General features: G+C 49.6%; 1 protein-coding gene across 2 annotated transcripts in view; it reads right to left on the reverse strand.

Moving 5' to 3' along the window:
• The window catches only part of LOC139232692 (disks large homolog 4), a 438,206-nt gene extending 414,509 nt beyond the window's left edge, over nt 1-23,697 (reverse strand). For both annotated transcript variants that reach the window (XM_070863168.1, XM_070863167.1), the window contains exons 1-2: nt 23,604-23,697; nt 22,423-22,554 (exon numbers count right to left, since the gene is read on the reverse strand). In XM_070863168.1, the coding sequence (XP_070719269.1) occupies nt 22,423-22,531 (109 nt within the window). In that variant the 5' untranslated portion in view covers nt 22,532-22,554; nt 23,604-23,697. The remainder of the gene's footprint in view (nt 1-22,422; nt 22,555-23,603) is intronic.
• Between the last annotated feature and the right edge of the window lie 802 nt (nt 23,698-24,499).

Genomic DNA, 24,499 nt, shown 5'->3' on the forward strand with positions numbered 1-24,499 from the left:
GTATCTAACCCCTGTACCTGCCCTGGGAGTGTTTGATGGGACAATGAAGAGGGGGCTTTATTCTGTATCTAACCCCATGCTGTGCCTGCCCTGGGAGTGTTTGATGGGACAGTGTAGAGGGAGCTTGACCCTGTATCTAACCCCATGCTGTACCTGCCATGGGAGTGTTTGATGGGACAGTGAAGAGGGAGCTTTACTCTGTATCTAACTCCCTGTACCTGCCCTGGGAGTGTTTGATGGGACAGTGTAGAGGGAGCTTTACTCTGTATCTAACTCCCTGTACCTGCCCTGGGAGTGTTTGATGGGACAGTGAAGAGGGAGCTTTACTCTGTATCTAACTCCCTGTACCTGCCCTGGGAGTGTTTGATGGGACAGTGAAGAGGGAGCTTTACTCTGTATCTAACTCCCTGTACCTGCCCTGGGAGTGTTTGATGGGACAGTGTAGAGGGAGCTTGACCCTGTATCTAACCCCATGCTGTACCTGCCCTGGGAGTGTTTGATGGGACAGTGAAGAGGGAGCTTTACTCTGTATCTAACTCCCTGTACCTGCCCTGGGAGTGTTTGATGGGACAGTGTAGAGGGAGCTTTACTCTGTATCTAACTCCCTGTACCTGCCCTGGGAGTGTTTGATGGGACAGTGAAGAGGGAGCTTTACTCTGTATCTAACTCCCTGTACCTGCCCTGGGAGTGTTTGATGGGACAGTGCAGAGGGAGCTTGACCCTGTATCTAACCCCATGCTGTACCTGCCCTGGGAGTGTTTGATGGGACAGTGTCGAGGGAGCTTTACTCTGTATCTAACCCGTGCTGTACCTGCCCTGGGAGTGTGTGATGGGACAGTGTAGAGGGAGCTTTACTCTGTATTTCATCATCATCATAGGCAGACGCTCTGAGTCGAGGAAGACTTGCTTTCACTCTAAAAATGAGTTCTCAGATGACTGTACAGTCCAATGCGGGACTTGCAGTCTCTCTCACAGGTGGGGCAGTCAGTGCTTGAAGGAAAGTGTGGTCGGGGAGCCTCGGTTGACACACGCTCCTTCTGCTGTCTATGCTTGATTTCTGCTTATTCTCGGCGATGGGACTCGAGGTGCTCAGCGCCCTCCCGAATGCTCTTCCTCCACTTTGGGTGGTCGTGGGCCAAGGATTTCCAGGTGTCGATGGGGATGTTGCACTTTGTCAAGGAAGCTTTGAGGGTGTTCTTGAAGCGTTTCCTCTGTCCACCTGGGGCTCACTTGCCGTGTCGAAGCTCCATGTAGAGCATTTGCTTTGGGAGTCTCGTGTCGGGCATGCAGACGATGTGGCCTGCCCAGCAGCTGCCCTGGGAGTGTTTGACGGGAGCCCCTGTAAATACTCTCACACTCCCAGTAACCTGTCAATATTGACACAATCTGTCATGTATTCTCCTGTCAGTGTAATCCATGTATAAACTGACCCAAGTTGTACACCGTGACAACACTGACCACTAGGTGGTGAACTTGTGGGAGACACTCCTAACCTGGACTTTCAGGTAAAAAAGGGGAAGCTCCACCCACCTTCTCCACTTCAGTGCTGGCCAATAAAGGTAACTGGTCACAGAGTGACATTCTCTCAAGTATGGGCCTCGTGTGCATTTATACTGTAAAGTAAGGACATATTATTGGTGACGAGAAACTGGGATTTAAACCACGCGAGCATGGCCTCTAGCAGCACAGACGAGAGGTATTGTGTCGGTGATGAGTGGGATGATTTTATTGAGAGACTACAGCAAAGTTTCGTCACCAAGGATTGGTTGGGACAGGATTCGGCCGATAAACGCAGGGCTCATCTCCTGACGGTTTGTGGATCCAGGACGTACTCCCTGATGAAGAAACCGCGAACAAGACTTTTGAAGAGCTCAATAAGTTGATCGGGGAACACTTTAAACCGGCGAGCAGCATGCACATGGCGAGACACCGGTTTTACACGCACCGGCAGCGAGAGGGGCAAAGCATTCCAGACTTTGTGGCGGACCTCTGGCGACTGGCGAGCCTATGTAAGTTCCCAGATGCATGCAGAGCGGAGATGCTGCGAGACTTTTTTATTGAGGGCACGGGCACGCTGGCGTTTTCAGGAAACTGATTGAGACCAAAGTCTTGACCCTGGAAACGTCGGCTTTGATGGCCCAGACATTTATCTCAGGGGAGGAAGAAACCAGAATGATGTTTGACAAAAATCTTGGTTTAAATGCAGCAAATGGACAGGGAGTCAACATTGTTAACGCGGCACACAGTTCTCCAGGCAGACAGGGGCAATCGGACATGCCTGAGCATGTAGTCGAACCCAAAGGGGGAATTCAACAGAGACAATGGCTAGCTGAACGGCGATTCATGCCATCGCAAGGGACAATGGGGCCATCAACACCTGTCAATGGTGCATTTAAGGACAATTACAGACACAGTCAGAGACGATCGACTGGTAATGGACCTTTTGTTTCCAACAACGGCTCATGTTGGAGGTGTGGAGGCAAACACACAGCCAGAGCTTGCAGGTATCAGCAATATACCTGCAGAAATTGCAACGTCAGCGGTCACTTGGCACGTATGTGCAGGAAGCCTGCAGCCAGGTTGATGTACGAGGAGGATAGGCCCGATGTAAGACCGACGAGGCTAAATGAACACTGGGGGAAATCGCTGGAAGCTGAAGTTCAGCGCGTTCATGTGGAGCACATATACAGTTCATACACCAGGATGCCACCGATAATGATGTAAGTGCTCTTCAATGGCATCCCAGTATCAATGGAGCTAGACACAGGGGCCAGCCAGTCCCCGATAAGTATCAAACAGTTCGACAACTTGTGGGCATCCAAGGCCAGGCGGCCAAAATTATTGCCGATTGACGCACAGCTACGGACATATACAAAGGAGATCATTCCGGTGCTAGGCAGCGCCACGGTAGTCGTGACCCACAAAGATTCGGAGAACAGGTTGCCACTCTGGATTGTCCCGTGGGACGGTCCCGCACTGCTGGGGAGGAGTTGGCTTGCTGTCATGAACTGGAAATGGGGCGATGTCAATGTAATTTCTACTGTGGAGCGAATATCATGCTCACAGGTCCTGGACAAATTTGACACACTATTTCAACCTGGCATTGGCACTTTCATGGGGACCAAGGTAGTGATTCACATAAACCTGGACGCCAGGCCAGTACACCACAAGACCAGAGCGGTGCCATACGTGATGCGGGAAAAGATAGAAGGCGAATTGGACCGCCTGCTGAGGGAAGGCATCATCTCGCCAGTCGAATTCAGTGACTGGGCGAGCCCAATTGTGCCGGTGCTCAAGGCGGATGGGTCGGTCAGGATATGTGGTGATTACAAGGCCACCATCAATCGGGTGTCATTCCAAGACCAGTACCTGCTTCCGAGAGCGGAGGGCCTCTTTGTGACGCTATCCGGTGGCAAACTTTTTTCAAAATTGGACCTAACCTCAGCTTACATGACCCAGGAGCTGGCGAGTGAGTCGAAGAAGCTGACCACCATCACGACACACAAGGGGTTGTTTGAGTACAACAGATGTCCGTTCGGGATTCGCTTGGCCACCGCGATCTTTCAACGAAACATGGAAAGTCTCCTCAAGTCGATTCCAAGGACGGTGGTTTTTCAAGACGCCATCCTCATCACAGGTTGCGATCCCGAAGAACACCTCCACAACCTGGAGGAGGTGCTACGCAGACTGGGCCGGGTAGGTCTGCGACTGAAAAAGGCAAAGTGCGTCTTCCTAGCTCCAGAGGTAGAATTCCTGGGGCTGAGGCTAGCAGCAGACGGGATCAGCCCTACTGCGTCCAAAACGGAAGCGATCCAGAGAGCACCCAGACCCCATAACACGACGGAGCTGCGTTCGTTCCTGGGGCTCCTGAACTAATTTGGTAACTTTCTTCCCAAATTGAGCACGCTGTTAGAGCCGCTACACGTGCTCCTACGCAAAGGTCGCAAATGGGTCTGGGGGGGGTCAGCCAGGAAAGGGCTTCAACAATCTGTTAACGCTATATGACCCATGTAAGAAACTTGTGTTAACGTGCGATGCGTCGTCCTATGGTGTCGGGTGTGTGTTGCAGCATGTTAATGCGAAGGGTCAGTTACAGTCGATAGCTTATGCCTCCAGAAATCTGTCCCAGGCAGAAATGGGCTACGGGATGGTAGAAAAGGAAGCGCTTGCATGTGCATATGCAGTAAAAAAAAATGCACCAGTATCTGTTTGGCAGGAAATTTGAGCTGGAGACAGATCACAAACCCCTAACGTCCCTTTTGGTCGACAACAAGGCCATAAATGCAAATGCGTCGGCCCGCATATAGAGGTGGGCACTCACGTTAGCCGCCTATGACTATACAATTCGGCACAGACCAGGCACCGAAAACTGCGCCGATGCACTCAGCAGGCTCCCACTAGCCACCACCGAGGGGGCAACCGAGCATGCTGCTGAGATGGTCATGGCTGTTGAAGCTTTCGAAAGTGAAGGTTCACCCGTGACAGCCCGTCAGATCAAAGTCTGGACAAATAGAGACCCGCTACTGTCTTTAGTCAAGAAATGTGTCCTGAATGGGGACTGGGCAATCAGGCCGATTGCCTACTATGGGGAAACCGAGTAGTCATGCCCCAGATGGGCAGAGAGACGTTCAGCTGCGAACTCCACAATGAGCACCTGGGCATTGTCATGATGAAGGCAATTGCCAGGTCACACGTTTGGTGGCCAGGGATAGACGCAGATCTGGAACTTTGTGTTCGCAGGTGCAACACGTGTGCCCAGCTGGGCAGTGCGCCCAGGGAAGCCCCCCTGAGCCCTTGGTCCTGGCCCGCCAAGCCATGGTCACGCATCCATGTGGACTACGCAGGCCCTTTCATGGGAAAAATGTTTTTGGTTGTAGTAGACGCCTACTCCAAATGGATCGAGTGTGACATTCTCAATTCAAGCACATCCTCTGCCACGGAAGAAAGTCTACGGGCAATGTTCGCCGCCCATGGTCGACTGGACGTCTTGGTCAGCGGCAATGGCCCGTGCTTTACAAGCATTGAATTCCAGGACTTCATGACAGGAAATGGTATCAACCATGTCAGAACGGCACCGTTCAAGACGGCCTCAAACGGCCAGGCGGAACGAGCAGTGCAGATAATCAAACGGGGGACGCTCAGAATCCAAGGGGGTTCCCTACAAAGCTGCTTATCATGCCTCCTGTTGGCCAATAGATCCCGACCACACTCGCTTACAGGGGTTCCACCCGCAGAGCTACTAATGAAAAGAACGCTCAAAACCAGGTTATCCCTTATACACCCCACCATGAAAGAAATTGTTGAGAGCGGGCGCCAGTCACAATGTGACTACCATGACGGGAGTGCGAGGGCACGATGTACTGATGTCAATGACCCTGTCTTTGTCCTCAACTATGCTGCAGGGCCCAAATGGCTCGCAGGCACTGTGATTGCCAAAGAGGGAAATAGGATTCTGGTAGTTAAACTTACCAATGGACAAATCTGCCGCAAACACGTGGAGCAAACAAAAAGGAGGTTCAGCAACCCCATAGAAGAAGCAGAGGAAGAACACGATGTAGAGTTCACTCCACCACAGGTGACCGAACACCGGAACCAAGTGGAGGAGAGCCCAGTCACTGTGGGCAGTCCGGACAGGCCTGAGGCACCGCAAACAGCAGACACTCAGGCCAGCGCCCAACAACCAGAGCCCCGACTCAGGTGCTCTACAAGGGAGCGTAAACCACCAGAGAGACTTAACCTGTGATCCCACTAAGAGTTTGTGCTGGGGGTGGGGGGGGGGGGGTGATGTCATGTATTCTACTGTCATTGTAATCCATGTATAAACTGACCTAAGTTGTACACCGTGAGAACACTGACCACTAGGTGGTGAACTTGTGGGAGACACTCCAAACCTGGACTTTCAGGTATAAAATGGGAAGCTCCACCCATCTTCTCCACTTCAGTGCTGGAATAAAGGTTACTGGTCACAGAGTGACCTTCTCTCAAGTATGGGCCTCATGTGCATTTATACTGGATAGTAAGGACATATTACAATCTTGGGGATCCTCTCGTCAAAACCTCCACACTACAAGTTTAGCAAGTTAAAGGCACCATATAGATGAAAGTTGTTGTGGTTGCACAAGAGTCTAAGTCCCATCAGAGGCTGGGGAAATTCTTATCGATAACCTGCCCTTTGATCTCTTAAGTTATGTGCTCCTAATTTTGACTTTTGGATATTCTTTCTCTCTAACTGACCCCTCAGTCCCATTGTCGAGTATCTCCCCTCCACGCTGCTGCCTCACCCCCCCCACCCCACCCTCAGTCTAGCCCCCTCCACTCCGACGTTCCTTGCTGAACCAATCGGAAGGAATCATCCCGATTGAACACGATATTGGACTGCAGAGATCTGACCGAAACCCGAAGGGACATTTTAATCATTGGCGCTCGGTCTATTCGCGTGAGAAGAGGTCAACGAGGAGCATCGCTCGACACTGCCCTTGGCTCAGCTCATCCGCTGCGGAAATCTTTGTTACCTCCAGACTTGACTATTCCAACGCACTCCTAGCTGGCCTCCCACATTCTACCCCACGTAAGCTAGAGCTGATCCAAAACTCAGCTGCCCCGTGTCCTAACTCGCACCGAGTCCCGCTCACCCATCACCCCCTGTGCTCGCTGCCCCGTGTCCTAACTCGCATCGAGTCCCGCTCACCCATCACCCCCTGTGCTCGCTGCCCCGTGTCCTAACTCGCACCGAGTCCCACTCACCCATCACTCACTGTGCTCGCTGTCCCGTGTCCTAACTCGCACCGAGTCCCGCTCACCCATCATCCCCTGTGCTCGCTGCCCCATGTCCTAACTCGCACCGAGTCCCGCTCACCCATCATCCTCTGTGTTCGCTGCCCCGTGTCCTAACTCGCACCGAGTCCCGCTTACCCATCACCCTCTGTGCTCGCTGACCTACATAGAAACATAGAAAATAGGTGCCGGAGTAGGCCATTTGGCCCTTCCGAGCCTGCACCACCATTCAATAAGATCATGGCTGATCATTCACCTCAGTACCCCTTTTCCGCTTTCTCTCCATATCTCTTGATCCCTTTAGCCATAAGGGCCATAGCTAACTCCCTCTTGAATATATCTAATGAACTGGCAACAACTCTCTGCGGTAGGGAATTCCACAGGTTAACAACTCTCTGAGTGAAGAAGTTTCTCTTCATCTCAGTCCTAAATGGCTTACCCCTTATCCTTAGACTGTGTCCCCTAGTTCTGGACTTCCCCAACATCGAGAACATTCTTCCTGTATCTAACCTGTCTAGTCCCGTCAGAATTTTATATGTTTCTATGAGATCCCCTCTCATCCTTCTAAACTCCAGTGAATAAAGGCCCAGTCGATCCAGTCTCTCCTCATATGTCAGTCCAGCCATCCCGGGAATTAGTCTGGTGAACCTTCGCTGCACTCCCTCAATAGCAAGAACGTCCTTTCTCAGATTAGGAGACCAAAACTGAACACAATATTCCAGGTGAGGCCTCACCAAGGCCCTGTACAACTGCAGTAAGACCTTCCTGCTCCTATACTCAAAACTCCTAGCTATGAAGGCCAACATACCATTTGCCTTTTTCACCGCCTGCTGTACCTGCATGCCAACTTTCAATGACTGATGTACCATGACACCCAGGTCTCATTGCACCTCCCCTTTTCCTAATCTGCCACCATTCAGATAATATTCTGCCTTCATGTTTTTGACCCCAAAATGGATAATCTCACATTTATCCACATTATACTGCATCTGCCATGAATTTGCGCACTCAACTAACCTGTCCAAGTCACCCTGCAGCCTCTTAGCGTCCTCCTTACAGCGCACACCGCCACCCAGTTTAGTGTCATCTGCAAACTTGGAGATATTACACTCAATTCCTTCATCCAAATCATTAATGTATATTGTAAAGAGCACTGAGCCCTGCAACACCCCACTAGACACTGCCTGCCAGTCTGAAGAGGACCCGTTTATCTCGACTCTCTGCTTCCTGTCTGCCAACCAGTTCTCTATCCACGTCAGTACATTACCCCCAATATCATGTGCTTTAATTTTGCACACCAATCTCTTGTATGGGACCTTGTCAAAAGCCTTTTGAAAGTCCAAATACACCATATCCACTGGTTCTCTCTTGTCCATTCTACTAGTTACATCCTCAAAAAATTCCACAAGATTTGTCAAGCATGATTTCCCTTTCATAAATCCATGTTGACTTGGACCGATCCTGTCAGAGCTTTCCAAATGCGCTGTTATTTCATCTTTAATAAATGATTCCAACATTTTCCCCACTACTGATGTCAGGCTAACTGGTCTATAATTACCTGTTTTCTCTCTCCCTCCTTTTTAAAAAAGTGGTGTTACATTAGCTACCCATCAGTCCATAGGAACTGATCCAGAGTCGATAGACTGTTAGAAAATGATCACCAATGCATCCACTATTTCTAGGGCCACTTCCTTAAGTACTCTGGGATACAAACTATCAGGCCCTGGGGATTTATCAGCCTTCAATCCCATCAATTACATTGGCTACCCTCCACTCCATAGGAACTGATCCAGAGTCTATGGAATGTTGGAAAATGACTGTCAATGCATCCGCTATTTCCAAGGCCACCTCCTTAAGTACTCTTGGATGCAGACTATCAGGCCCTGGCGATTTATCGGCCTTCAATCCCATCGATTTCTCGAACACAATTTCCCGCCTAATAAGGATATCCTTCAGTTCCTCCTTCTGACTAGACCCTCGATCCCCTAATACTTCCGGAAAGTTATTTATGTCTTCCTTCGTGAAGACAAAACCAAAGTATTTGTTCAACTAGTCTGTCATTTCTTTGTTCCCCATTATAAATTCACCTGAATCTGACTGCAAGGGACCTACGTTTGTCTTCACTAATCTTTTCCTCTTCACATATCTATAGAAACTTTTGCAGTCAGTTTTTATGTTCCCGGCAAGCTTCCTCTCATACTCTATTTTCCCCCTCCTAATTAAACCCTTTGTCCTCCTCTGCTGAATTCTAAATTTCTCCCAGTCTTCAGGTTTGCTGCTTTTTCTGGCCAATTTATATGCCTCTTCCTTGGATTTAATACTATCCTTAATTTCCCTTTTGAAATTGAGGCGTTGCTTAACCATCCTGGTTTACAAATCCCTACATGGCCCTCGCCCCTCCCTATCTCTGTAATCTCCTCCAGCCCCACAACGCCCCCCCCCCCCGCCCCGCCCCCACCCACGCCACACCCCACCCCCGAGATGTCTGCACTCCTCTCATTCTGCCCTCTTGAGCATCCCTGATTATAATCGCTCCACCATCGGTGGCTGTGCCTTCTGTTGCCTGGGCCCCAAGCTCTGGAACACCCTGCCTAAACCCCTCCACCTCTCTACCCTCCTTCAAGATGCTTCTTAAAACCGACCTCTTTGACCAAGCCTTGCCCTAATTTCTCCTGAACCTGAACTGGTACGGTGTCAAATGTATTTTTTGTCGCATAGCACGGCCTTGGGACGTTTTACTATGTTAAAAGCGCTATATAAATGCAGGATCTTGTTGCTGTTGACATGAGGATTAGAGGAGAAAAAAAATCAAATGAACTCATTGACTTTCCCAGCTGAGAATTGTGGATGTTTGGAGGAATATGTTCATTGCTATTGTCATCATCACAAATCACCTCGCAACCCCCAAGCTCCTTAACTCCATGTAAGCTTCTTAGGTGACGTCAAGCCTGTCCTGCTCTTTAATCCACCCGATGACCACTCTTCATTTTTAAAAGCTCGACGAAACAACAAACTCTAGCAATAAGGAGTAACGCATCCCACCACAGGCCAGTTCTGCATGGGGGAGGGGTTAGTGGCAATGGATATCCCATCGAACACTCCCAGGGCAGGTACAGGGGGTTAGATACAGAGTAAAGCTCCCTCTACTCTGTCCCATCAAACACTCCCAGGGCAGGTACAGGGGGTTAGATACAGAATAAAGCTTCCTCTACACTGTCGCATCAAACACTCCCAGGGTAGGTACAGCGCGGGGTTAGATGCAGAGTAAAGCTCCCTCTACACTGTCCCATCACACACTCCCAGGGCAGGTACAGCACAGGTTAGATACAGATTAAAGCTCCCTCTACACTGTCCCATCTGTCATGAATGTATGTTTGGGGTTACTAGCCACCAGGTGGCGCCACTGTCCGAGGTCATTGGGCTATACGCACGTGTGTGCAACCCAGCTATAAAAAGCAAGCCATCATATAATGTAATCACTTTGGGCCCAAATAAAGCAGAGCCAGGTTTGTACCCGTGTTAGTTTGCAGTATTCAGTCTATCAATTTATTGCATACATAATATTTGGCGACGAGGTAACTTAAGAACCTTCGCATGCAAAAATGAGCACAATTGGAATTCTGGAGAGATTCGTGGAGGGAGAGGACTGGGCAGATTTTGTAGCTCGCCTGGACCAGTGCTTCGTGGCCAACAAAATGGAGGAACCCACTGACGCAGTTAGGCGCAGTGCGGTCTTCCTCGCGGTTTGCGGTCCGAAAATCTATGGACTCAAAGAATCTTCTCTCGCCTGCAAGTCCAACGGTCAAGGACTATGAGGAATTGTGCGCTCTGGTACGTGACCATCTCAAACCAGAAGGCAGCATTCATCTCACGATATCGATTCTACAAGCACGTCCGTTCTGAGGGCCAGGATGTGTCGGAATTCGTTGCCGACCTAAGATGTCTAGCTGGACCATGTAAGTTCGAAAACGCGTTGGGAGACATGCTGCGGGATTTCTTTGTAATCGGCATCATTACCACGAGGTGATTCTGCGTAAGCTACTGGCGGCGGAGACGCTGGATTTGAGCAAGGCCATCATGATTGCCCAGGCATGCATGACGATGGACAAAAACTTAAAGCAGATATCATTGAAAAATCAGAACTCGGCAAGTACTGTAAACAAGATTGTATTGTCGTTTGGCAGAACTGCATATGGCAGGACCTACTCGACTGCGTATGCGAAACCTGTGGCTGCCCAAAGTCCACCAACGTGAATGAATCCGATTTCACTGTGTTGGCGTTGTGGGGGCAATCATCGGCCTCATCAGTGTTGGTTTAAACAGTACATTTGTAAAGGCTGTTCGAGACTGGGGCATCTCCAGCGCATGTGTCCGCAACTGAGCAAGCGTGCTGTGACACACCACGTGGCAGATGATGAACAGTATAGCGTGGATCCGGCCATGCAATCCGAGATACCAAAGGAGGAAGTGTATGGACTGTATTCGTTCCAAACAAAGAGCCAACTGATAATGATTAATGTGAAACTTAACGTTGTGCCGGTACCGATGGAATTAGACACGGGTGCGAGCCAATCAATAATGAGCCAGAGGACATTCGACAAGCTGTGGGATACTAAGGCTGAGGCTTAAGCTGAGTCCAGTCAATGCCAAGTTGCGTACATACACTAAAGAACCCATAATGGTGATTGGCAGTGCAGTAGTCAAGGTGTCGTATGATGGTGCGGTTCATGATTTACCGTTATGGATTGTTCCAGGCAATGGTCCAACGCTGTTCAGCAGGAATTGGCTAGAAAAAATCAAATGGAATTGGAACGATATCAAAGCATTGTCGTCGGAGGATGATATTCCATGTGCTCAAGTGCTGAGCAAGTTCCCCTTGCTGTTTGCTGTCTGAACCAGGCATCGGCAATTTCACGGGAGCTAAGGTGCAGATCCACGTGGACTCGGATGCAAAACCCGTCCATCATAAAACTCGGGCAGACTCGTACTTGATGAGGGAGAAGGTTGAAATCGAATTGGACAGACTCCAGCATGAAGGGGTCATATCACTGGTCGAATTTAACGAATGGCCCAGCCCCATCGTTCCTGTGTTGAAGAGTGATGGCATTGTCAGGATTTGTGGAGACTACAAGGTTACGATCAACTGAGTTTCAAAACAGGATCAATACCCTTTACCGAAGGCTGATGACCTGTTTGCAACGCTAGCCGGGGGGAAGTCGTTCACTAAACTGGATCGGACGTCGGCCTACATGACACAGGAGCTGGTCGAGACGTCGAAGAAACTTATGTGCATCAACACTCAAAGGACTGTTTATCTACAACAGGTGTCTTTTTGGAAGTCGCTCGGCTGCAGCCACATTTCAGAGGACAATGGAGAGTCTACTGAAGTCCGTCCCTAGAACTATCGTGTTCCAAGATGACATCCTCGTCACAGGTCGTGACACTGCTGAACATCTGAACAACCTGGAAGAGGTTCTACATCGTCTGGACAAAGTGGGACTCAGACTGAAACGTTAGAAGTGCATCTTCATGGCACCGGAAGTCGAATTCCTGGGGAGGAAAATTGCTGCTGATGGTATCAGGCCTACGGACTCGGAAACCAAGGCCATCAAAAATGCACTCAAGCCTCAGAATGTGACGGAGCTGCGTTCGTTCCTTGGTCTACTCAACTACTTCGGTAATTTCCTACCTAGATTGAGCACTTCATTAAAGCCACTGCACATGCTGCTAAGAAAAGGCGACAACTGGGTTTGGGGTGCGTCTCAACATAGAGCTTTTGAGAAAGCTGCTAATCTGCTTTGCTCTAACAAGCTGCTGGTACATTATGATCCGTGTAAATGTCTAGTATTGGCCTGTGATGCTTCGTCATGTGGAGTTGGTTGCGTACTCCAACAAGCTAATCAGTCGGGTAAACTACAACCTGTTGCGTTTGCTTCTAAAAGTTTGTCAAAGGCAGAAAGAACCTACAGCATGGTAGAAAAAGAAGCATTAGCCTGTGCGAATGGAGTTAAAAAGATGCATCAGTACCTGATTGGTCTTCGGTTTGAACTGGAAACAGATCACATGGTATATTTGGACTTTCAGAAGGCTTTCGACAAGGTCCCACACAAGAGATTAGTGTGCAAAGTTAAAGCACATGGGATTGGGGGTAGTGTGCTGACGTGGATTGAGAACTGGTTGTCAGACAGGAAGCAAAGAGTAGGAGTAAATGGGTACTTTTCAGAATGGCAGGCAATGACTAGTGGGGTACCGCAAGGTTCTGTGCTGGGGCCCCAGCTGTTTACACTGTACATTAATGATTTAGACGAGGGGATTAAATGTAGTATCTCCAAATTTGCGGATGACACTAAGTTGGGTGGCAGTGTGAGCTGCGAGGAAGATGCTGTGAGGCTGCAGAGCGACTTGGATAGGTTAGGTGAGTGGGCAAATGCATGGCAGATGAAGTATAATGTGGATAAATGTGAGGTTATCCACTTTGGTGGTAAAAACAGAGAGACAGACTATTATCTGAATGGTGACAGATTAGGAAAAGGGGAGGTGCAACGAGACCTGGGTGTCATGGTACATCAGTCATTGAAGGTTGGCATGCAGGTACAGCAGGCAGTTAAGAAAGCAAATGGCATGTTGGCCTTCATAGTGAGGGGATTTGAGTACAGGGGCAGGGAGGTGTTGCTACAGTTGTACAGGGCCTTAGTGAGGCCACACCTGGAGTATTGTGTACAGTTTTGGTCTCCTAACTTGAGGAAGGACATTCTTGCTATTGAGGGAGTGCAGCGAAGGTTCACCAGACTGATTCCCGGGATGGCGGGACTGACATATCAAGAAAGACTGGATCAACTGGGCTTGTATTCACTGGAGTTCAGAAGAATGAGAGGGGACCTCATAGAAACGTTTAAAATTCTGACGGGGTTAGACAGGTTAGATGCAGGAAGAATGTTCCCAATGTTGGGGAAGTCCAGAACCAGGGGTCACAGTCTAAGGATAAGGGGTAAGCCATTTAGGACCGAGATGAGGAGAAACTTCTTCACCCAGAGAGTGGTGAACCTGTGGAATTCTCTACCACAGAAAGTTGTTGAGGCCAATTCACTAAATATATTCAAAAGGGAGTTAGATGAAGTCCTTACTACTAGGGGGATCAAGGGGTATGGCGAGAAAGCAGGAATGGGGTACTGAAGTTGCATGTTCAGCCATGAACTCATTGAATGGCGGTGCAGGCTAGAAGGGCCGAATAGCCTACTCCTGCACCTATTTTCTATGTTTCTATGTTTCACTCATTTCATTGTTTTCGGAAAACAAAGGTATAAATACCAATGCATCGTCCCGCATCCAGAAGTGGGCGCTGACATTATCTGCCTATGATTATGTCATACGCCGTAGACCTGGCACTGAGAATTGTGCCGATGCACTGAGCCGTCTGCTGTTGTCCACACCGGAGGTGGAGACACCACAACCTGCAGACCGACTGTTCGTTATGGATGCTTTTGAAAGTGAAGGAACTCCTGTCACGGCCCAACAAGTTAAGACCTGGACCAGCCAGGACCCGATATTATTATCGGTTGTGAAACATTGTGTCCTTAGTGGTGATTGGTCTGCCATAACCAAGCAAATGGGTGATGAGACCAAACCTTACAACTGTCGCAAAGACGAACTACCATTCAGTCAGATTGTTCACTGTGGGGTAATCGTGTTGTTATGCCCAAGAAAGACAGAGAGAAATTTGTACATGATCCACATAGCACTCATCCCGGTATTGTCATGATGAAAGCCATTTGCCAGGTCTCATGTATGGTGGCCTGGAATTGACTCTGATCTGGAATCATGTGTTCATCAGAGCAACACTTGCATGCAGCTAAGTAAAGCACCAGCGTAATCGCCGCTGAGTCTGTGGTTGTGGCCATCTAAACCATGGTCCAGGATCCAAATCGACTTTGCAAGTCCCTTCCTGGGAAAGATGTTTTTAGTTGTAGTGGATGCATATTCCAAGTGGATAGAGTGTATAATCATGTCATCCAGTACATCCACAGCTACCACTGAGTGCCTTCGTGTCATGTTTGTCACTCATGGTCTGCCCGACATCGTTGTAAGCGACAATGGACCTTGCTTCACTAGTCTGGAGTTTCGAGAATTCATGAAACTCAATGGTATCAAACATGTGAGGTCAGCACCATTCAAACCTGCATCTAATGGTCAAGTAGAGCGTGCGGTCCAAACCATCAAGCAGAGTATGAAACGTGTAACTCAAGGTTCACTGTAGACTTGCTTGTCATGCATATTGCTTAGTTACAGGACAAAACCCCACACGCTTACCGGGGTCCCCCCTGCTGAACTATTGATGAAGAGAGGTCTCAAGACCACTCTTGTCCACGCTGACTTGAACGATCATGTTGAATACAGACATCAAAGTCGGTATGTCACACGACATTTCTGTTAACGATCCTGTGCATGTACTAAATTATGGTCAAGGTCCCAAGTGGATCGCCGGTACTGTTACGGCCAAGGAGGGTAACACAGTGTTTATCGTCAAGCTCAAGAATGGGCAGACATGCAGGAAACATGTTGATCAGATAAAGCTGCGGCACACGGATGAACTGGAACAGTCTGAGGAAGACACAATCAGTGACCAACCAAACTACCCTCAGTCATCAGAGGACTCCGCTGTCATCAATGAATCTGGACTTTCAATCCCTGACATGATCATTGCCACTCCCATCAGATCGGCTACCCAGCCCCCAGTCATAACAGACTCAGAATGCTCGCCCAAGGCTGGAGTTGAACTGAGACGATCAACTTGGGAGCAGAAATCCCCGGACCGTCTCGGTTATGTTCAGAATAAATCCACAGGACTGTATTGTAAGCTCAAACTGTTGTGACCTTGGTCTCTTTATTCAGAGTGAGGAAGCAGCATGGTGAATCACCTTTTATACCTGCTTGCCCAGGGTGCACAGGTGACCCTTGTCTCCCACAGGTGTGTCCCTTAAGTGGCAAGTCTTACATATTGGTGAAGTTTACATACATACATAATATCACTCCCTCACTCCCCCCCAAAGTCTTATGTACAAGTTATTTGCAAGTTGAGGCGATCTGGCGGCCTGCGTCCCCGGGTCGATCACCTGGGTTGAAGTCCTGACGTGGTGGGTTCATCCTCGAGGTTGACGGCGAGGTCGATTGTGTTAGTGGGTCGCTGGGGGCCAGGGTCTTTCACAGTGGTTCCTGGTTATCTGTAGTTCGCAGTTTGGTCTGGTCCAAATGCTTTCTGCGTTTGCCCAGTACATGGTTTCACAATCAAATGCTCCATTTTCATCACAAACACTCCATTCCCCCCTTTGGCTAACACAGTGCTGGCAGCCCATCTGGGGCCCTGAACATGGTCTGCATCATTTATTCTGATGTCGCGTGGGGGAGCCGGGAGATCATGGTACGTTCTCTGTGATAGCATATGGAAGGCTCGGTTCTGAGTGATTCTGTCCGGTGACTGAGTAGCAGCAGGGATAGCCGGGTCTGTAGGGAGTCAACTGTGACACGTGTGGTGCATGGCTTTATGATTTGGGCTGCTAGCTCCGGACTATTATCGCTGACCCTAAGGTCTGGCAAGCCCGGATGGCCGATGTGGCATTGAGGCTTTCAGTAGTGGTGGGAGGCCTCGTGGTCCCTGTGGATCCTGGGCCATGGTCATCATCGTCATCATAGGCAGTCCCTCGGAATCGAGGAAGACTTGCTTCCACTCTTAGCATGAGTTCTTAGATGGCTGTACAGTCCAATACGAGAACCACAGTCCCTGTCACAGGTGAGACAGATAGTCGTTGAGGGAAGGGGTGGGCAGTGAGCCTGGTTTGCCGCACGCTCCATCCGCTGCCCGCGCTTGATTTCTGCATGTGCTCGGCGACGATACTCGAGGAGCTCAGTGCCCTCCCGAATGCACTTCCTCCACTTAGGGCGGTCTATGGCCAAGGACTACCAGTGGGGATGCTGCTCTTTATCAGGGAGGCTTTGAGGGTGTCCTTGTAACATTTCCTCTGCCCGCCTTTGGCTCGTTTGCCGTGGACGAGTTCCGAGAAAAGTGCATACTTTGGGAGTCTCGTATCTGGCATGCGGACTATGTGGCCTGCCCAGCGGAGCTGATCGAGTGTGGTCAGTGCTTCAATGCTGGGGATGTTGGCCTGGTCGAGGACGCTAATGTTGGTGCGTCTGTCCTCCCAGGGGATTTGCAGGATCTTGCGGAGACATCGCTGGTGGTATTTCTCCAGCGACTTGGTGTCTACTGTACATGGTCCATGTCTCGGAGCCATACAGGAGGGCGGGTATTACTACAGCCCTGCAGACCATGAGCTTGGTGACAGTTTTGAGGGACTGATCTTGAAACACTCTTTTCCTCAGGCGGCCGAAGGCTGCACTGGCGCACTGGAGGCGGTGTTGGATCTCATCATCAATGCCTGCTCTTGTTGATAGGAGGCTCCCGAGATAGGGGAAGTGGTCCACGTTGCCCAGGGCCACGCTGTGGATCTTGATGTTTGGGGGGGCAGTGCTGTGCGGCGAGGACAGGCTGGTGGAGGACCTTTGTCTTACTAATGTTTAGCATAAGACCCATGCTTTCATACGCCTCGGTAAATACGTCAACTATGTCCTGGAGTTCAGCCTGTGTGTGTGCACAGACGCAGGCGTCGTCTGCGTATTGTAGCTCGACGACAGAGGTTGGAGTGGTCTTGGACCTGGCCTGGTATGGAGGCCCCGGACCACCGACTGTATGAAGCCTCCCTGCCTTTCTATGCAACGTTGCAGGGGTGGGGCAACCTGATGGGATGAGCCTTTCGTCTTTGCGACGGATAAGCTGCAACATCCCGTCTAGCGGTTCGCCGTTAGCAGGCTGTAACGTGGGATCCTGGCTGGTCCGCTACGGTTGACCCCTTGCTTTCGAGCACTTCCACAACGAGTAGGTCTGCAGGCTGCGCCGTTTCCACCCCGGTAGTGGGCAACGGTAGCCAACTGAGGGGCATTAACGCCGTTCTCAGTACCTGGCCCGTGGCGGATCATGTTACAGTGCACAGACAATGTTAGATATTCTCGAAACGACGCATCGATAGTTGTGCCTCTGCTCTCCCAAAACTGTGGGATGAGCAGCTTGTCTGACTCGAGCAAATATTGGGACACTCTTTGGTACGTCTCTTTTGTCCCGTGTACGCAGGCTACTGCCTTGGTTAACTCACTGGATACCCGCTACTTTGGCTTGCTGTACAACACGCCTGACCCCATGTGATAACACATCACTTGCTACAATTACTTTGTCAGATACGTATACGACCGGTTTGTGTTCGCCCGCTAGTTTGGCTTGTTGTAAGGTACCCCCGACCCCATATGATAATACATCATTGGCCGCGAAAGAATGCTCACATGGGTTACATAGTGCAAACAACTTACTGGAACGTAGTGGGTTCCTGGCCTTCTCAGCGGCCGCCCTTTTACCTTTGCCTCAAACCCAGTCGTCTTCCTTGTTGGGCAACACATGCCTCTGTTTCGTTGTGGCGACATCCCGTGGTCTGGATGCTCTTTCGTTCCGTGGTCTGGACGCACTCTCGTCTGTGTCCATGATGCTGACTGCCGCGATCTTCCTCCCTAGGGATTTTGTCTCCGGCGTCGGGAAGACGCATTCAGATCGTTTAGTCCGGAGTCTCACTCTGCATGGTCGACCTGGAGCCTCTTCCATCGTCGCGAAGAGGTCGTCGGCTTTGGGTGGTGGGTACCATGCCTGTACCGCTGCTCGGTTGATCGTCACCTCCTCGTGGACGTGATGTGCGGTCTGTGCCTCGGGGATCTGCAAATGGATCTGCACTTCGATGCCTGGTTCAGCTGAAGGTGGGGCTTGCTCAACCTTTGAGCAAGGGAGACATCGTTCACCGGAGAAGGTACACAGAGGTCTTCCCAGTTCCATCGAATCTTCCCCATCCACCTTCTACCAAGCAGCATTGGCCCATCACCTGAAACAATCCACAGTGGTAAATCGTGCACCGCTTCCTCATGGGATACTCTTATGTCCGCACCACCAATAACTGGTATCAGTTCCTTGGTGTAGGTGCACAGCTTTGCCTGAATCGGGATTAGCTTGGGTCGTTGTGCTCTGTCGCCCCACAGCCTCTTGAATGCCTTCTGGCTCATTACTGATTGACTCGCCCCCGTGTCCAGTTCCATGGAGACTGGAGTGCCGTTGAGTTTAACTTTTACCATTATTGGAGGGCTTTTGGTGGTGAAGGTGTGTATCCCATATATTTCCTCTTCATCCTCAGGTTGAGTTGCCTCTCCTGCTCATTCAGCGTGATCCTCGCTGGATTGGTCGGCCTCTCCTGACTCTGCCACGTGGTGAGTCACAGGTCGTTTGCACATTTACTGGAGGTGCCCCATTGTTCCACAGCCTTTACACATAGGGCTTGAATCGACATTGATGAGCTCTATGACTGCCCCCGCAGCGCCAACATGGTGTTAATGGATATGCATTCATGCCCCATGGTGGACTCTGAGTCACTCTGGGCCTAGGTCTGGCCTCTGCGGTCGTGTGGGCCCTGCCCTGTACAATTCTGCCTGCTGAAAACATTATTTTATGCACAGTAAATGCCAGTGAGCTTCGATTCTGTGAAGATATCTGTTTCGTGTTATCGCTCATGGATATGAAGGCTTGAGCTAGCGTAATGACCTTGCTCAGATCTAGGGATTCGGCAGACAGCAGTTGGCAAAGAATGACCTTGTGGCCAATTCCAAGCACGAAAAAGTCCCGCAACATTTCCCCCAAGGATCCTGCAAATACGCACTGTCCCGCAAGGCGTCTTAGGTCGGCGCCAAAACTCACCACGTTCTGGCCCTCGGAGCGATGGTGCGTGTAAAAACGATACCTGGCCATTAAGGTGCACTCCTTCGGCTTGAGGTCTTCCCGAACCAGCGTACACCGCTCTGTGTAAGTCTTATCATTGGTTTGACCGGTGCCAGCAGATTTTTGAGGAGGCCATGTATCACAGACCCACATACGGTGAGGAGAATTGCCCTGCACTTGATCACCGTCTCAGCCTTGTCCAGTTCGTTGGCCACGAAGTAGTGGGCGAGGCGCTCAACGAAGGCTTCCCAATCATCACCCTCAATGAATCTCTCAAGAATACCAACAGCAACATTACCACGTGAAAGTTTGTGATCCGTTACTCGTCACCAATTTGTTATGTTCAGAATAAATCCACAGGACTGTAAGGTAAGCTCAAACTGTTGTGACCTTGGTCTCTTTATTCAGACTCCAGAGTGGAGAAGCAGCGTGGTGAGTCACCTTTTATACCTGCTTGCCCCAGGGCGCACAGGTGACCCTTAGGTCTCCCACAGGTGTGCCCCCTAGTGGCAAGTCTTACATATTGGTGAGGTTTACATACATATATACGTAACAGTCACAATTTGTAAAAAAAAGTTACTAATATCTTAAAGGGGGATATTGTCATGTATGTATGCTTGGTGTTACTATCCACCGGGTGGCGCCACTGTCGGAGGTCATTGGGCTGAACGCACGTGTGTACGGCCCAGGTATAAAAGGCAAGCCATCATGTAATGTAATCATTTTGGGCTATAATAAAGAAGAGCCAGGTTTGTACCTGTGTTAGTTTACAGTATTCAGTCTATCGAGTTATTACATACATAACACCATCAAACACTCCCAGGGCAGGTACAGCACGGGGTTAGATACAGAGTAAAGCTCCCTCTGCACTGTCCCATCAAACACTCCCAGGGCAGGTACAGCACGGGGTTAGATACAGAGTAAAGCTCCCTCTACACTGTCCCATCAAACACTCCCAGGGCAGGTACAGCACGCGGTTAGATACAGAGTAAAGCTCCTTCTACAATGTCCCAACAAACACTCCCATTTGCAGGTACAGCACGGGGTTAGATAGAGAGTAAAGCTCCCTCTACACTGTCCCATCAAACACTCCCAGGGCAGGTACAGGGGGTTTGATACAGAGTAAAGCTCCCTCTACACTGTCCCATCACACACTCCCAGGGCAGGTACAGGGGGTTAGATACAGAGTAAAGCTCCCTCTACACTGTTCCATCAAACACTCCCAGGGCAGGTACAGCACAGAGTTAGATACAGAGCAAAGGTCTCTCTACACTGTCCCATCAAACGCTCCCAGTGTTATGTCTGTAATGCACTTATGAATGACTCCACGAGGCAATGTGTTGTACTCAAACTGTAGTAACCTTGGTCCTTTATTCGTAACTCCAGAGTGAGGCACAAGCATGTTGGGTAGTCTTTTATACTGGTCCCTGCACACCTATGCAGGTGACCCTCAGGTCTCCCATCGCTGTGCCCTCTGGTGGACAGCTTCTGCCACAGGGGCAGGAAACCCCGGTCTCCACCAGTTGCACCCTCTAGTGGTGTCAGCATAGCATATACACAGTGTATTGATAGTACACTTATTGATAGTACATCAGGTAACAAGTCTCCATCTTATGCAACTATACAGAGAGTATATCTATAGGCTGCATATATAACACCAGGGGCAGCTACAGCACGGGTTAGATCCAGAGTAAAGCTCCCTCTACACTGTCCCATCAAACACTCCCAGGGCAGGTACAGCACGGGGTTAGATCCAGAGTAAAGCTCCCTCTACACTGTCCCATCAAACACTCCCAGGGCAGGTACAGCACGGGGTTAGATACAGAGTAAAGCTCCCTCTACACTGTCCCATCAAACACTCCCAGGGCAGGTACAGCACGGGGTTAGATACAGAGTAAAGCTCCCTCTACACTGTCCCATCAAACACTCCCAGGGCAGGTACAGCACAGAGTTAGATACAGAGTCATCATCAAGGGCAGTCCCTCGAAATGAAGATGACTTGCTTCCACGCCAAAAAGGGACGCGTTCACAGGTGTTTCAATGAAGGACCTAATATTCCAGATCCCGAACTACATCTTGAAGGGTGGAAGATGCCTGTGCGTGGATTTTTTTAATGTGTGGTGGCCGTTGCACACCAGCCACCAAGATACAGAGTAAAGCTCCCTCTGCACTGAAAAAATATTTAATTGGCTGTAAAGCACTTTGGGATGTCCTGAAGTGGTGCAAGGTTCTATAGAAATGCAAGTGTTTCTTTTCTTTCTACTGTACCCAGCAGAGCCTGAGGCCCATACACTGCCTTACCCAGCAGAGACTGAGACCTATACACTACCATACCTAGCAGAGCCCGAGACCTATACACTATCGTATCTAGCAGTGCCTGAGGCCTATACACTAGCATACCTAGCAGGGCCTGAGGCCTTTACACTACCGTACCCAGCGGAGCCTGAGGCCTATACACTACTGTACCCACCAGAGCCTGAGGCCTATACACTACCGTACCCAGCAGAGCCTGAGGCCTATACACTACCATACCTAGTAGGACCTGAGGCCTATACACTACCATACCCAGCAGAGCCTGAGCCCAGTACACTACCGTACCCAGCAGAGCCTGAGGCCTGTACATTACCATACCCAGCAGAGCCTGAGGCCTACACACTACCGTACCAGCAGGGCCTGAGGCCTATACACTACTGTACCTAGCAGGGCCTGAGGCCTATACACTACTGTACCTAATAAGACCTGAGGCCTATACACTACTGTACCTAGCAGTGCCTGAGGCCTAAACATTACCGTACCTAGCAGGGCCTGGAAGAGGTCGCTGTGGAAGATGGTGAGGAGCCTCTGTGTTCTTGCCTTGAAGCGATCATCCTGCGCTGGGTCCAAGTTGGACTGGTGCTCCTCCATCAGCTGTAGGGCTCTGTGGGAGTCTGAGGGGCAAAATCACAGATCGGCCTAGTGGGACAAATATACACACCCAAAAAATCCTACAAATCATCAACCGACCAGGTGACACGGAGTGACCTTGGCAAGATGATTGCCACAATCGGCGAGTTCCTCATCTCGGCTGAAAAAGAAGGGAAGAAAGACAGAGAGAAAGCGAGAGACAGAAAGCGTGAGACAGTCAGACAGAGAAAGGAGAGATAGAGAGAAAGAAAGGCAGAGAGAGAGAGAGAGAGAGAGAGAGAGAAACAAAGAACTTGCATTTCTACAGCATTTTTCACAACCTCAGGACATCCCAATGCGCTTTATAGCCAATAAAGTACTTTAAAAAAAATGTAGTCATTGTTGTAATGTCGGAAACACGGCAGCCAATTTGCGCAAATCCCTCCATGGCCCTCACCCACTCCAGCCCCACAATGCCCCCCCCCCCCACCCCGAGATCTCTTGTCTGCCATTTCTGGCCTCTTGAGCATCTCCCAATTATAATCGCTCCACCATTGGCGGCAGTGCCTTCAGCTGCCTGGGCCCCAAGCTCTGGAACTCCCTCCCCGAAACCTCTCCGTCTCTCCACCTCCTCCTTTAAAACGCTCCTTAAAACCTGCCTCTTTGACCAAGCTTTTGGTCGCCTGTCCCCAATATCTCCCGATGTGGCTTGGTGTCAAACAGTGTTTGATTACGCTCCTCGGGAGGATTTACTGCATTAAAGACGCTATATAAATGCAAGTTGCATTAATTTCGAATACAGAAAGCAGCGCAGACATGAAGGAAAAGCAGGGAAACTTTATTCTAAAAATATATTGATGAGAGACTGGAAGAATGCAAACTGGCTGATGACACAGTAGTTAACCAGAAAAACATACAAGATAATTACAACAGCAATGACATTGCAATCCAAGAGAAGACGAGGAGAATTCACATTGGAATAAGGTTAGAAAGTTAAAGTTAGAAAACTCACTCAATATTTTTTTGAAAAAGTAAAAAATGCATTCTAGGAAAAGTACCACTGGCTACATTTATTATTTTGTAGACTTGTTACCTTGCTTGGAGACGGCCGTGCCCAAGAAATGTTTGTCTCGGTTCTTCCTTGCTGATCCCACACAAGCCCATTAACTCTGAGATTACCTCTGATTAGGATTGGATTATCCGTGGCTCACTGCGCGTGTATCGCTCAGCGTTGCATGCTGGAGGATGTAGTTTCCTATGGAGTGGAGGGTAGCCAATGTAACCCCACTTTTTAAAAAAGGAGGGAGAGAGAAAACAGGGAATTATAGACCGGTCAGCCTGACCTCAGTAGTGGGTAAAATGATGGAATCAATTATTAAGGATGTCATAGCAGTGCATCTGGAAAATGGTGACATGATAGGTCCAAGTCAGCATGGATTTGTGAAAGGGAAATCATGCTTGACAAATCTTCTGGAATTTTTTGAGGATGTTTCCAGTAAAGTGGACAAAGGAGAACCAGTTGATGTGGTATATTTGGACTTTCAGAAGGCTTTTGACAAGGTCCCACACAAGAGATTAATGTGCAAAGTTAAAGCACATGGGATTGGGGGTAGTGTGCTGACGTGGATTGAGAACTGGTTGTCAGACAGGAAGCAAAGAGTAGGAGTAAACGGGTACTTTTCAGAATGGCAGGCAGTGACTAGTGGAGTGCCGCAAGGTTCTGTGCTGGGGCCCCAGCTGTTTACATTGTACATTAATGATTTAGACGAGGGGATTAAATGCAGTATCTCCAAATTTGCGGATGATACTAAGTTGGGTGGCAGTGTGAGCTGCGAGGAGGATGCTATTAGGCTGCAGAGTGACTTGGATAGGTTAGGTGAGTGGGCAAATGCATGGCAGATGAAGTATAATGTGGATAAATGTGAGGTTATCCACTTTGGTGGTAAAAACAGAGAGACAGACTATTATCTGAATGGTGACAGATTAGGA

Source organism: Pristiophorus japonicus, chromosome 20, assembly GCF_044704955.1.
Source record: "Pristiophorus japonicus isolate sPriJap1 chromosome 20, sPriJap1.hap1, whole genome shotgun sequence".
Lineage (NCBI taxonomy): Eukaryota > Metazoa > Chordata > Chondrichthyes > Pristiophoridae > Pristiophorus > Pristiophorus japonicus.